Source organism: Aedes aegypti, chromosome 2 (genome assembly GCF_002204515.2).
Source record: "Aedes aegypti strain LVP_AGWG chromosome 2, AaegL5.0 Primary Assembly, whole genome shotgun sequence".
Classification (NCBI taxonomy): Eukaryota; Metazoa; Arthropoda; class Insecta; order Diptera; family Culicidae; genus Aedes; species Aedes aegypti.
In genome coordinates this window covers 204,964,850-204,978,098 of record NC_035108.1, presented here as the reverse complement: position 1 = coordinate 204,978,098, position 13,249 = coordinate 204,964,850, and the positions used below count along the sequence as shown (strand labels likewise).

At 38.4% G+C, this 13,249-nt stretch overlaps 1 protein-coding gene and 1 long non-coding RNA gene across 2 annotated transcripts in view; both read left to right on the top strand.

Moving 5' to 3' along the window:
• Positions 1-5,468: 5,468 nt before the first annotated feature.
• LOC110676325 lies at positions 5,469-6,861 on the top strand. The gene is made up of 2 exons (XR_002500274.1): positions 5,469-5,849; positions 5,926-6,861. It is a non-coding gene; the product is annotated as an uncharacterized LOC110676325 (long non-coding RNA).
• Positions 6,862-7,819: 958 nt separating this feature from the next.
• Positions 7,820-13,249, top strand: part of LOC5570349 — a 73,086-nt gene continuing 67,656 nt past the window's right edge. Inside the window, exons 1-2 of the mRNA XM_001653128.2 lie at positions 7,820-8,083; positions 8,144-9,568. Of these exons, the coding sequence (XP_001653178.1) occupies positions 8,048-8,083; positions 8,144-9,544 (1,437 nt within the window). The 5' untranslated portion in view covers positions 7,820-8,047 and the 3' untranslated portion in view covers positions 9,545-9,568. The remainder of the gene's footprint in view (positions 8,084-8,143; positions 9,569-13,249) is intronic.

The window sequence follows — 13,249 nt, the reverse complement described above, 5'->3', positions numbered from 1 at the left end:
TGCATTCGTATATTGTGTGGCAGGTACGATGATACGCTATGCCCAGGGAAGTTAAGGAAATTTCCATTACGAAAAGATTCTGGACCAACCGGGAACCGAACCCAGACGCCTTTAGCATGTCTTAGCTTTATGGGCCCATTCCCAAATTTCATAACGCTGGATGGGTGTCTTCATGATGTTACGGCTCATACAAAATTTGTAGAATTTTCATACAAAAAGCGTTACGAGGGGGTGGGTAGGTGTCAAAAATGGCCATTTTCGGCGTTATGAAATAAATGAATGAACCCTATAGCCGCGGACTCTAACCACTCGCCTAAGGAAGACACACTCGGTTTACAATGGCTTTCAAAGTGAGATCAGAAATCAAGCAGAACAACGGGACAACGGATATGCTACACGGTGAAAATGAAAAATACTAATTAGATTGCGATTTATTGCTTACAATTCATTTGAGGTGTTTAATATTTGCAAATGATATAAATTTATACTAAGCCACGCATATTTAGGAATTATTATTTCCTGTGCATTTGTGCTGCTCAGTGCAAATTTTGCTAGTTTCATAATGGCCGCGGATCTGAAAGTGAGGACATCTGCTAATATGTGAAGAAAAGAGTTCTAAATGTAACCACGAGCGCGAGAATCTGTATAACAACCAGATCTAAGGTAAGTTCGATGATACGTTTTCCGATCGAATACCAAAAACTTTTCTGGTTGAACTTTTTCAGGAGATTTTGTCTGCACAGCACCCGATTCAACCTCGTTCAAAAAATCTGCCTTCGAGGAGCGAACACCAACCGAGACTTCAACAATTTCACACAACGGAACACTTCACGGCTTTGGAAAAGATCCTGAAGCTCTGCCGGAAGAATGGGAAGTGACCAAGCAGGGGCATGTACTATGAGCGACCAAACGAGGCATTGCGGTTCAACATTGGGATCGAATAGCAAGAGTTATTGATGATCTTGATTGTGATGCAATTGATTTATGGTAGACATGTAGATAAAATAAACAGACTAACGGTTTTGTTGCTGAGTTTGTCTTCGATTTTGGTTGCATTTTTCTAATAATTCTGGTTCTGATTTTGAGGTAAACAAAACTGTATCGGCTGCATAAAAAATATGATCGTAATAAGCATTATGATTATCAAAAGCTGTTTATACTTTGAAGACATATTGCTAAGATATTCACTCCAATGAGTGAATAGACCGAATATGGTTTTAGTATGACCTTTAATCGTTCCAACATAATATTTTTTAACCGTGTACGGATTTGATGGATGAGTGTGTAAATTGATTATTCTTATTAGCTGTGTTCAATGACTTTGATCGAACTTGCTCGGGGTTGGTTGTACTAGCTCGTATTTTTTGTCAACAAATAACTGTCAAAGCTACTTCGAGCAACTCCAAGCTGCTTTCTCAATGAACGCTCTTTTTACTCTTTTTACTAATTTACCGGAATTCCACGTGAAAAAAAATTCGCGCACTTAACAATCCGTATCGCTTCGGAATTTTGCTTTTTTTTCTCAATGTTTACGTTTTTAAACGTCAAAAACACGAGCTACTGCGAGCTGGTTGAACTAGCTTGGACTCTAGCTTCCAACCTGTTTCGAGCGACTCGGAGTTGGTTGGACTCGGCTCAATGAACACAAACCCGAGCGACTCGAAGTAGGTTGGAGTGGCTCAATGAACACCAAAAGCTGACTCGCAAGTGGTTGCAACCAAGTTCGAGCAGCTCGTTGAACACAGCTATTATTTATATTATTGATTATCTACAAGGCAGAGCTGGCGATCAAGAGAGCGGTTGGGCTGAAGCTCTTCCTGAGGTTGAGAATCGATCTGGCACTGTCGTTTCTACATGTGTTTCTATCAGTTTTTGACCAAACTGGCTAATCTTCAACGCCGGCACAAATGCGCTGAAGGATGACCCTCCGAGATCGTACTGGATATTATCAGCGAGGGTGTGGTCGAGATGGACGAGATTGTTCGTAATCATGGAATGCCGCTGGTATGCTAGTCAGTGGAGGCTGGGCTGGACTGGGCCATCGTGGAACCGAACATCAATTTGCATGCCAAACATCTGGTACCGGAGGCAAAGTAATAAATAAATGGCTGTGAGCAAACGAAGACGTATACATTTTTCATTTAGTACTTACCAAACAAAATCAAGTTTTAGATAGTTAAAACCAGAGAATAAGGCAATCTGACGTTTAATCACCTTTCTCTTTCCTGCACACGCACGCTTATTGATTGATATTGAAACCGTTTCCGTATGAAAAAATAAAAACAAAAAATCCCATTGGATCTTGTTGCTGGAAAGAGAAGGGTGCGATACATATGAGCCTATGCTTTAGCCTGGGACACGGTTATTGTGCTCTGCAAGATAAATCCACGTAATGCGATTATCTGAAAATGTCGATATACCGTCGCAGTGATAATGAAAATCACCAAATGTTTCAGATTTAGCAAATTTGAAACATTTGCGTCCTTGAAGAACGAAAAAATCCAAGCCTGCTTGAATTTTAACGTTGCGTTTGAATTGCGCGCATATCTTCTGCGCGTTACCGCCGCCGCTGGATGTGGATTTAATATAAGCGCCGCAATATATGAAACATTTAGATTCTCGCTCCACTTTTTTCACAAGGGTCGGATTGTTTCGCGGTCTTCGACAATATTCTTCATGGTAAAAATACCCATCGAGGTCTGTGTTCAGAATTTTTATAGAGGTCAATGGGCGACCTCTGGCGATTTTTCTTTGCAAAAGTAAGTTTTCCCATAGTAAATCCCATACAAACTTTGAACGGCTGGCGCTAAAATATAGTTTCTCCGATCGAGCTGAAATTTTGCACAGTTGTTATGGGACCTAAATGCAATCCAAAAAGTGGACTGGAGCGAGAATCTAATTTTTGTCCCACACTACTATGCATGGTATAAAACGTTTGACTTTTACTGTGCGCTGTTTTCAAGTTGACCGTGAGTAAGAGCGAGACAACACCAATATACGGCGCACAGAAAAAGTCAAATGATCAAAAAAATTTATGGCACGTACAGAGGCTCATATGATTATACTAATTTTCTGGTTAAAACAAGCTGGTTGAGCCGCACTACTATTTTTTTTGGTGATGGTTAACAACAACAAGGATTCAGTTGTCAAACCCAATCAGAAAAAAAAAAAGAAAAAAAAATGCTGATGAGAAGGGTGCCCTGATGTGCGGAATGGACCAATGCACGAGTTCACTAATTTGACGTTTGAGCGGTGCCGAATTCACTCGTTGCCATGGTCACGTAAATAACACGGCACCGCTCAAACGTCAGATAGTTGTTTGTTTGTTTGTGTATTTATGACACTTTACACCAGAAGGGTGCATTCGTGTCAGATTGAATTTGTTATTACATGTTATAATTGTTTATACAATCCTGCTTCATGCAAGAATTTCAACAAATTCTTCACGTTATTTCCTTCGTTTGCTAGGGCGTCACTCAGGCTTGTCGTGCTGATGTTGTTCTCCTGTCTCTCCTTGTCGTATCGTCTGCACTGCAAAATTAAGTGAACTCGTGCATCGGTCCATAGTGTGCCGGGCACAGTGAGCCGAGTTTCCCACCCCCTGAAAGTTACTCATATAGTTTTATAGATTGATGAAGATACTTGAATATACGTAACGAAATTAATAGCAAAGAACAAAATATTTAAAGTAGTTCATAGGATGATTGCCCGCATAAAAATTTACCGTACTTGCAATATTCACAAATATAGGCCTATTCACATGACGTTCCAAAACAGCTGATCGGGAAGCTCTTTGACAGTTCTTCTATGAAAATGACAGCCTCGTGTATGCACCGGTCCTCCACCGATGTAAACAAATGCATAGACGGAGCTGTCACATGAAAAGGCCTATAATGGGAACATATTAACTATTGTTACCTATTTACTATATGTTCACTCTACATTCCAGGCCAAATGGTAAAACAACAGCATTGTAATAGAAACTGAAGTAACTGCACCAACTATGGTGTAAATATGTTTAAACAGTGACTCGTTTTAGTTACCATACTTAAATGGATCATTAAAATAACCAAAACGGCCGCTATGGAAAGCATAGATAGCGCCACCGTAGCCTTGTGTGTTTGACAGAACAGCAATGCTGCCACAATGTTCAATCCCATATACAGTGGCGCCTTTGTTTTGATGCGGTTAGCACTTGCAAAAACTACATTCAATGATCCATTTAGTCTAACCATATCAGTTATACTCTACTCTAGCCGGAGAAAAATACTCAACACCTGAAAAGAGCTCAAGTTTAAAATGTTGAAAATCTGCTTTTATCGATGATTAATCAGATATAATGTAAATGTTTAAACATATTGATATTTAACAAGCGTGTGATAGAATAAGGGCGTAAGTCGCATGATCGATTTCTCTTCATTGATCCTCTCTTCTGTGAATAAAGCTGACAAGATGCAAGTTTGAAAAGAGCTCAAGTTTAAAATGTTGAAAATCGGCTTTTATCGATGATTAATCAGATATAATGTAAATGTTTAAACATATTGATATTTAACAAGCGTGTGCTAGAATAAGGGTGTAAGTCGCATGATCGATTTCTCTTCATCGATCCTCTCTTCTGTGAATAAAGCTGACAAGATGCAAGTTTGTCAGCATTTTTTTCACCTCTGGACGCAAGATTGAATCGCTGCCAAGCGATCTGATGTGAAAAAATGCTGACAAACTTTCATCTTGTCTCCTTTATTCACAGAAAAGAGGATCGATGAAGAGAAATCGATCATGCGACTTACGCCCTTATTCTAGCACACGCTTGAATATTCAATTTATATGTGGTACAAAATATTAAGCAAAATACAACATTCAATAATTACGGTAAAAAAAATAGCGGATTACTGCTGGATAACATTTTGAACTTTGGATCATGTCATTAGTTAGTTCAGTTTTTTTTGTGATTATCAGCCAAAACATTCGTGATTTTTCTAGTTTTGAGTTTTGCTTGTTTCCAGTACAGAAAAAGTACTTTTTAAATCAGATTGTATTGTTTAATCATCGTTGACGAGCATAATAATATCTCAGGTAAGTGACACCATAGATTTCCATAGTCTAATAAGATTTAGTGAAGTGAAAAATTGTTTTGTTTTACAGCTACGGATCAAGCAGTAAAAACGATTTATATTTCCATTCATTTTGGGACTACCAGCAAAATGTTTGTTCATCGTAGATTCTGCGCATTGAACTGTTCCTGCCAAGTCCAACCTCTGCCGCAATCATCATCGACGCATCGCAGATAGGAATTAGCTGAATTACCATCCGCAGAGCTCTCTCATTACTTCATATAGCAGAAACCAACAATGTGGCCTCAAACATATCTGGCTACTTTATTCAAAAGGGCGACATTGACATTGACCCAATATTGAGAAATCAATGATCAAATTTTTCAAACATTTTTTTTTTGTTTTTATTTCTTACAGTGTATATTTTAAATCCGCATTACATATAAGCATATTAATTATGAGTTGCTTTAGCAATTTGGCAATTATCACAATTAATTACTTCTGTTCTGCCACTTTATTTGAGAAAAAATAAGGCTGTGCCTTTTTATGAACATCATTTGTGATTGCGCCCTTGTTGAATTCGCCTGCTGTCAAAACATGAATCCAATTACGCCCGCCATCCAAGTCCAATTGGAAAATCAGGTGTCAAGTGCGCCTCTTTGTTTTGACATTTTGTTCTCAGCTGTTGCAATTGCGCCCTTCTGCACTAGTTTGTTTTTTCAATAGTAAAGTGAAGATAAACATATTTGTGAACTGAAAATGAACTCTTTCACTGATTATATCACCTTGATGCTGCGGGTAAGTTGATTTTCGCTGTAAAGCAGCAAGTTTTTCGATAATGACAGTGTCGATTCTTACATATGGGTGAATTTAGGAGTGCTCTGAGCTAGGCTCCGAGATGTTTGCCGCCTACAATGTGAAGAAGTCTGAGGAACCCCGGAAGTCCAGTCTCTTTAGCTGCGCAACTGAATCTGATTGTCACTCCTTCGGATAGATTCGATAGCATCCTTGGCAGCACCATCATTCTATCGCAATTATTGATTGACCAGATCCGCTTTCCGGTCGGGTGGCATCTGTGACTTGCATTCACTGCTCGTACGACGAGGCTTCTCAGATTATTGGCTTCCTTCTGTGGGTCGCAGTAAGTATATGTAAAGCATTTTATCAAAATTACTTATATTCAGATGAAAGTCAGAATTATCGAAACGCGAAAATATCTGTTTTCCCCAAATCTATACGTTGAACCATTGGTTAAATTTTATGTCGGGCAGATTATATCAGCGGATCTGGTGTGCTACACTGTGCACCTTATGCCCGACGTAGCTTCAACGCATGGATTTGGAGAAAATCGGGTTTTCGCGTGTCGAAAATTACGATTTTCAACTGTGTGAATATTACATTTCCGCGAATTAAATGCAATGCATCTATTTGACGACTTCTCTGCACTTTTTCTTTAGCTTATGACAAATGCAATGAATGCACGATGTCGATTCACGTGACCTTTCGATTTTATTTGTTAAAAAATTGAATTTCGAGTTAAATTGCAAATGCAACTCATGTTAAGGATCTCACTTATCGTTAGCAAACTAATAACAGTAATAATAAGTAAAATTATGTGGAAAATGAGTACAAATATGTAAAATGCCCATTATAGAATTTGAAGTTTAGATAAGCCCTTTTGTCACCATATGTTCTGTATACAGGAAAATGGGCGAAATGGCACTCAAGGAAAAACCAGTTCATTTTTCAATTACGCCCATTTGTTTTTTTAGTTTTACTTGATATTAAGATCAATAAAATTAAAATTTTATGACATTTCTTGAAACGCCAATACGAACTGATGCCAATAAAGCTTTTAACTCAATTTGTTTATTTTTGTTAGATACGCCCATTTGAAAAAAGTACACAGATATATTTCAGAAAACTTCCAACTTTTTGCCATAAAAGCAAATGCAAAAAACTCTGTTTAATTGTATTTAAAATAAGAACAATAATAATTATGCTCAATTTATTTTATTTTTATTTTTTTGCTCTTTTTTTATTGGAAATCAATAAATTTCATTGAACTATACCCACAACTGTCCACCGTTATGGTAAAACAGTACACCGACATTAAATGGATTTTTTCAATGCTCAATAATAGAGCATACATGCTATGGTACTGGTAAGGTACGCATTCAAAATTTGTATCGGAAAAAGCTAGTTTTGAAACGGTAAACATTCTTAACAACCCGTTGTTGGTATGGCCGAGTTGCTGAAAACATCAATTAGTGTGGTCGAAACCTTACCCAGTAATGGTTTGATTATGGTCCTTATAACCATATCGAATATGGTTTTGAATGGAATATATACCATTTCTAGTATTCTTCTCGTACGGTTATGATATCTAGTGCGGGAATAGAGATAGAAAACTATAGAGGACGAATGTCGCTGCTGTTCCCTTTGTTCTCGCTCAGAAACATGTCGGGTACATAAGTGTCAAACTGCATACTATTTCGCGTTGACATTTATAGCCCCGCCTATCTCCGCCAGCAAAAGATGTTCCTGCAGCGACGCCAGCGACATTCTTCCTCTATAGTTTATTACCTCTATTAGTGCGGGTGACCGGGATTTCTTTTCCCGATACGCATTTTTTTCTCGAGATTAGTGCTTTTAAATTTGTGTGCATCGTACACGCTAAGATCAGTTTACCCAAGTTTGAATGAAGTTTACCCACGATCATCTTCCAGTCAGTGCTGTCAGTAGTCAATCATCAGCGCAGCTGAAACGAAAACTGTCAGTGTCTGTCTGTCGTTCAATCAGTGGTGGAAGGAGAAACAAAAAGTTTTCTTTAATCGCACAAAAGTTAAAATTTAGCAATTTTCGTTGGTTAATCATCATCTTAGATCAGCTAAAACATGTAACAGGAAAAGGTGTAGTGTTACATGGAATAAATAGCTTTGTCAGTTGCATTTTGTCCGCGCTGATGCGAGCAAGTTCACTTTTCACCCTGAACGATGGACAACAACAAGAATCATGCATTTTCCGAGAAGGTAAGTTAATTTGATTCCGTTTGATGGAATGCAGATTGTAACTAGGATCCTAAATTACAGCTAAAGGAGCAGGTGAACGCCTCGTTCGAACGGATTCGGAAGGCGCTGGATCTGCGGGAGAAGCTCTTGCTGAGGCAGCTTTCGGTCGTCGTCCAGCAGTCGCATCACGTCACTTTTCAGTTCGATAACATAAAATTTGTGGACGGAGGCGAGGAGGATTTGATTGGCCGGATTCGGACTTACGGCAGGTACAACATTGACAATTTCAACATCATCCTGAAGGATCCTTATGAAAACGAAGACTACATTCAACCGGTGGACGATCACGATTTGATGCACAAAAGCTGCCGGAGGGGAACAGGAGAAGAGGACCGGGACAATCCGGAAAGCGAGGAAATTGTGGTGGAGTTCTTCAGCAACAAGAGTCTGATCAGGGAGGGGGCGGAAATGGTCCGGGAATCGATTATCAATCTGGCGTTGAACGAAAGTAAGGAATTGATTGATAGGTCTCTCGCTAGGGTGAGTATGGGCCCGGAATTGGAGGAGGAATTGGAGCGAATAAAAATCGATTTAACAAACTGTCGTAACCGAGGAGGAAAGGCGATAACGGACTCACTTTCGTTGGAAGGTGAAGGTGCATGCGTTGAAACTGTTGATATTAGTAACAATAACCATACCATAGCAAATGAGGAAGAGGATATAGGATTGGAACAAACGAAAGTTGTCAAGACTCAGAATTTGATTACGAAGGCTTCTCAGACGGAACTCGATAAAGCTGGTAGGCACCTTAGCAGCATTACAACGAGTAGTAGCTCAACGTCTAAAAGCGCAAAACAGGATAAAAATCTGAAAAATGTATCCACCCTAACGATGAACAACTGTGGAGGCACAATCAATCTTAAAAACGTAACAAATCTAACTATTAATACATGCCCGGATAGTCCACCGGCAAAACCAATCGAACGTCCACCAGCCCCACGTTGTCCCTCGGAAGAAGGCAGCCCAGAGTGCGGTTTCTACAAGCGTCTCATCACCGAGAACAAAATCCTGCGCCAGCACATCCTCAAAACCACCCTTTCCAATGCTAAACCCCAAGTAACTACAACGCAGACCTCCAGCAGTTCCGATTCCCCGTCAACGGACACGGAACCATCCTCTGCTAGCAGCACCACTTCCAACCACGCCCAGTCGAAACGACTTCCGCTGACGGCAGCCGAGCTGCGAGCCGTTCTCAATCTGCCGCGGCAGGATGACACTCTTTCCCAGGTCCTGGGCGATCTGTTCGTGTTGGCATCACCAACGACGGCCATGGGAGTGGCCACGGCCGCTGTCGAGTCAAGCGGTCAGACCCAGGAGCACACGATGCAGATCCAGCAGTGGCTGAAGCAGATCATGTCCGAAACGGAAACCGAACCGGTGCAGAACGCGGAGATGATGGAGTTTAGTCACATCAATAACTAACTGGTCCCATCGTCCACCACCTAGGTAAGAACAGATGAATTCCATGTTGTAGACTTGTACCGAAGTACTTCTTAGTTACTATTAGTCGAAGTTTAAGTTTTTTTGTAAGCAATCGTTTAACAGCTGAGCTGTTTTATGTTTTTTTTTAAGTTAAACCTATAATCGTGATTGCTTATGTTGGATCTTTAGATATTTTCCCCCTAAAAACAGTCTATCAATGCTTTCTAAGAAGAGATAAAGATGAATGTGCTGTATCAGAAACAGAATTGGGTAAACTGGTAAAACTAGTTAGAAAAAATCAGAGATTCATCGTTAATTCCCATGGGCATAGGCTATCCCACATAGTCAGGGTTTCCGTCAGGAAGGGCAATTGATTTTGATATAGTAAGCAACTTTCAAAGTTCGATTAGGTATCTAATCGATGGCTCAGTCGATTTTCGAAATCTTTCATGTACTTCATTATTTATTTATTTCGTCAAGCATAAGTAGACTACATACAATAATTACAAATATTTCTTACATACTATGGATTACTTCTATTGTCCTTAAGTCGTTTTTTAAACTGCTCTTTGGACATAGTAATGCCAATGAATTCGCAATGTGCATTATACTGACGTATCAAACGGTTAATTGGTCCGTTTGAGCATAATTCGTCCTGTATGGTTTTTCTTCATTTGTATATCGGATTTGATGTTGTTGTCAATTGTAATTTCTGCTATTCCTTCAATAGATATATGGTGATCAGTAATCTTCTCTGTGGGAGATGCAGACTTGCTTTCCATTTTTTTTTGTGATCTTGTTACCACTAACACATCTTGACTATTTTTTTCATTGATTTCCTTTAACTCAGAAGACGATATACGTGACAACGCGTCCGCTACCACGTTACGACTTCCTTGTATGTAAGTAATGTCAAATTCGTATTCCTCAAGTGCCAGTCTAAATTTTGTTAGTCGTCTTGAGGGTTCTCTCATTGAGAAAAGATAGACAAGTGGTCGATGATCCGTGCAAATCGTGAATTTCTTCCCATATAAAAATGGTCTGAAATGTTTCACTGCCCAGACCACCGCCAACAATTCTTTCTCAATGGTTGCGTAGTTTATTTCTGCTTTATTCAGAGCTTTACTGGCATAAGCGACAGGCTTTCCATTTTTGTTTGATAAAACGGCTCCGATCGCATAGCCAGAAGCATCTGTGTGTAATGTAAAACAATTGTCTTTACTGAAATCTCGGTTATCCAGAATCGGTGGGTTTATGAGTTTCTCCTTGAGTGTATCAAAAGCTTGTTGACACTCTTTATTCCAGATAAATTTCGTGTGTTTTCGGGTAAGTCTATTCAATGGTATGAATTTTTTTGCAAATTTTTTCACATGTTTCCGGTAATAATTTGTAAACGCAATGATTCGCTTGGCCTCATTAGCATTTTTTGGAATGGGCCATGCTCTGATACATTCAGTTTTTTCAGGATCAGATCTGACTCCTTGCGATGAAATGAAGTGACCTAAACATTTGTCAATCAAACATTTGTCAAAATGATGTTACTCTACAGTTACCATTTGTCGCAAACGGTCGCAATTGTATTTATGTGTGAAATGTAATGTGACTATATAGGCAATTTTCATAGAAGAACGCATGAAGGGATTTTGAGGGATAATATTTTGTTCGGCTTAGTAAATGTTTCTAGAATTTCGAGTTTATTGAATTAAGTCTGTACATTAGTAGTTTATTTTCAAAATCAAATCTGCTTAATTTTAATTTTATTTTCTTAAAGATTGATTAGAATCTTATTGAAACCCAGTGCCATTGATAACGTTCTTTTCAAGAATCGTAAACATTTCTATTAGGATTATGAAAGTGGTAAACATATTTTAAATTTTTATGATTCGTATCTTCACTTTACTCGTCTTGCTAATATGACCCTTATCGAAACGTTGAGCAAGAATTCAGCGAAAATGATTATGGAACCATGTTTTATGAGTATTCAGCATGATATAATTGAACAAATATCATCATTTCATAAAAGTCGAATTTTTGGATTTAAAGCCTGTCCACGTTAAATTTCGGACACCCAAATAATTGCAGCAAAAAAAAGTTACTCATAATTCAACAAAAACAATTGTTTATTTCAGAATAAAAGAGTTATATCTACAAAATAAACAGTTGACAAGGATGTTAATCCTTCTTTCTGTAAAATTCTCGAACTTTCTGTGGTACACCCGCCATCAGTGTCCGAAATTTATCGTGGACAGGCTTTAATACCTATGAGGGAAACACTGTGCGGTGGGGCAAGAGTGTGAATCAAGTGTCGATACTTTAATGACAAACATACTCCATACCAGCTGTGAAGTTATTTTCGAAGATAAATACACACTAAATAGTAATCAAAGAGGTGCCCAAAACAGGGTTAATTGTAGTACATACTTACATAAAAAATCGATAAGGAGGATATTTAGGAGCGGAATTAAAAGGTACACGGTACTCCATCTACTTTTAAGTTTCTCTATTTGAGATTCTACTCAGAGGATTCGAACATTCATTAAAGGATTTTACTTTTATTTTGTTGCATGTACCGTAATCCGGGGTAACATTGATCAGTTTTTAGAATATTTCTTAAATATTTCACCCAAAAATGTAAATGTTGTGAGTTTTATATTTTTAAAACAAGTACTGCCACCCATAGCTCGTGACTATATACTGTATTTTGTTATTTGAAAGATTTAAGCATGTTTATTAAAATGTTTTAGGTGATTTTTTCATTTAGCTGATATGGGGTAACATTGATCATCCATGTAAACAACGTTCGGTAATATTGAAAATGTCGTTACTTACTAAAATCATGGCCCCTGAAGCCGAATATGGTGTTCAAACGCTTACATCTTATTTACTTTTTGAATTATTCTAAAATTAAAAACACATCCAACAGCGAAATACGCCTAAAGGTAGGCAATTTCCTAAGGGAATTCTACATTCTTAACAGTAATTCGTTAATGTTGCCTAATTGAACATACTTATAAAAGTTTTGACAGCGGAATCATTTTTGGCTATGCCATTTTTAGTGAGAACCGCATTTTCCTTGCTCATATCGCTTGCAGAACTTATGTGAGACATAAATCTTCGGTAGTGTCATCCTTAACCATTGAAACCATTGTTTCGCAAACTTGACAAATTTACGCATAAAGTTAACGCAATTTTTGCAAAAATCTTAGTTTTTAATAGCACATAAATATAAGAAAGAGAAGCAACATTCATGCTTTGGAAATGTTTCATCAATAAATGATGATACCAACTTATTACGAGATGAGTCATTCCGATCAATGTTACCCCGCAGAAAAGAAATTTGAAAATTTGAGCTCATTTGGATGAAAACTGAGACTGCACAAGTCCTTTGAAGTTTATCTGGGAATTACTATGGGAAAAGCAAGCATTTCACTTAATCGGTCATAGTTTTTACTCATGTGCTCTTGGGGATTAGAGCTACTTTGATACTGTGAGATACATTCATCAGCTACAACTTTGCTGAAGACCGTTTTCAAATCGGACGCCTCAGTAATTAGTTATTGATTTATATCCAGTCACAAATTCTTCAGCAGTGCTCATTTAACTTCTGAACAGGCAACATTGCTGCACCTGGCGCGAAAGATAGCACGCACAAATCATGGCAACTATGTTTTACTGCACATATGCAGTGATGCCCGCAGAACAGCC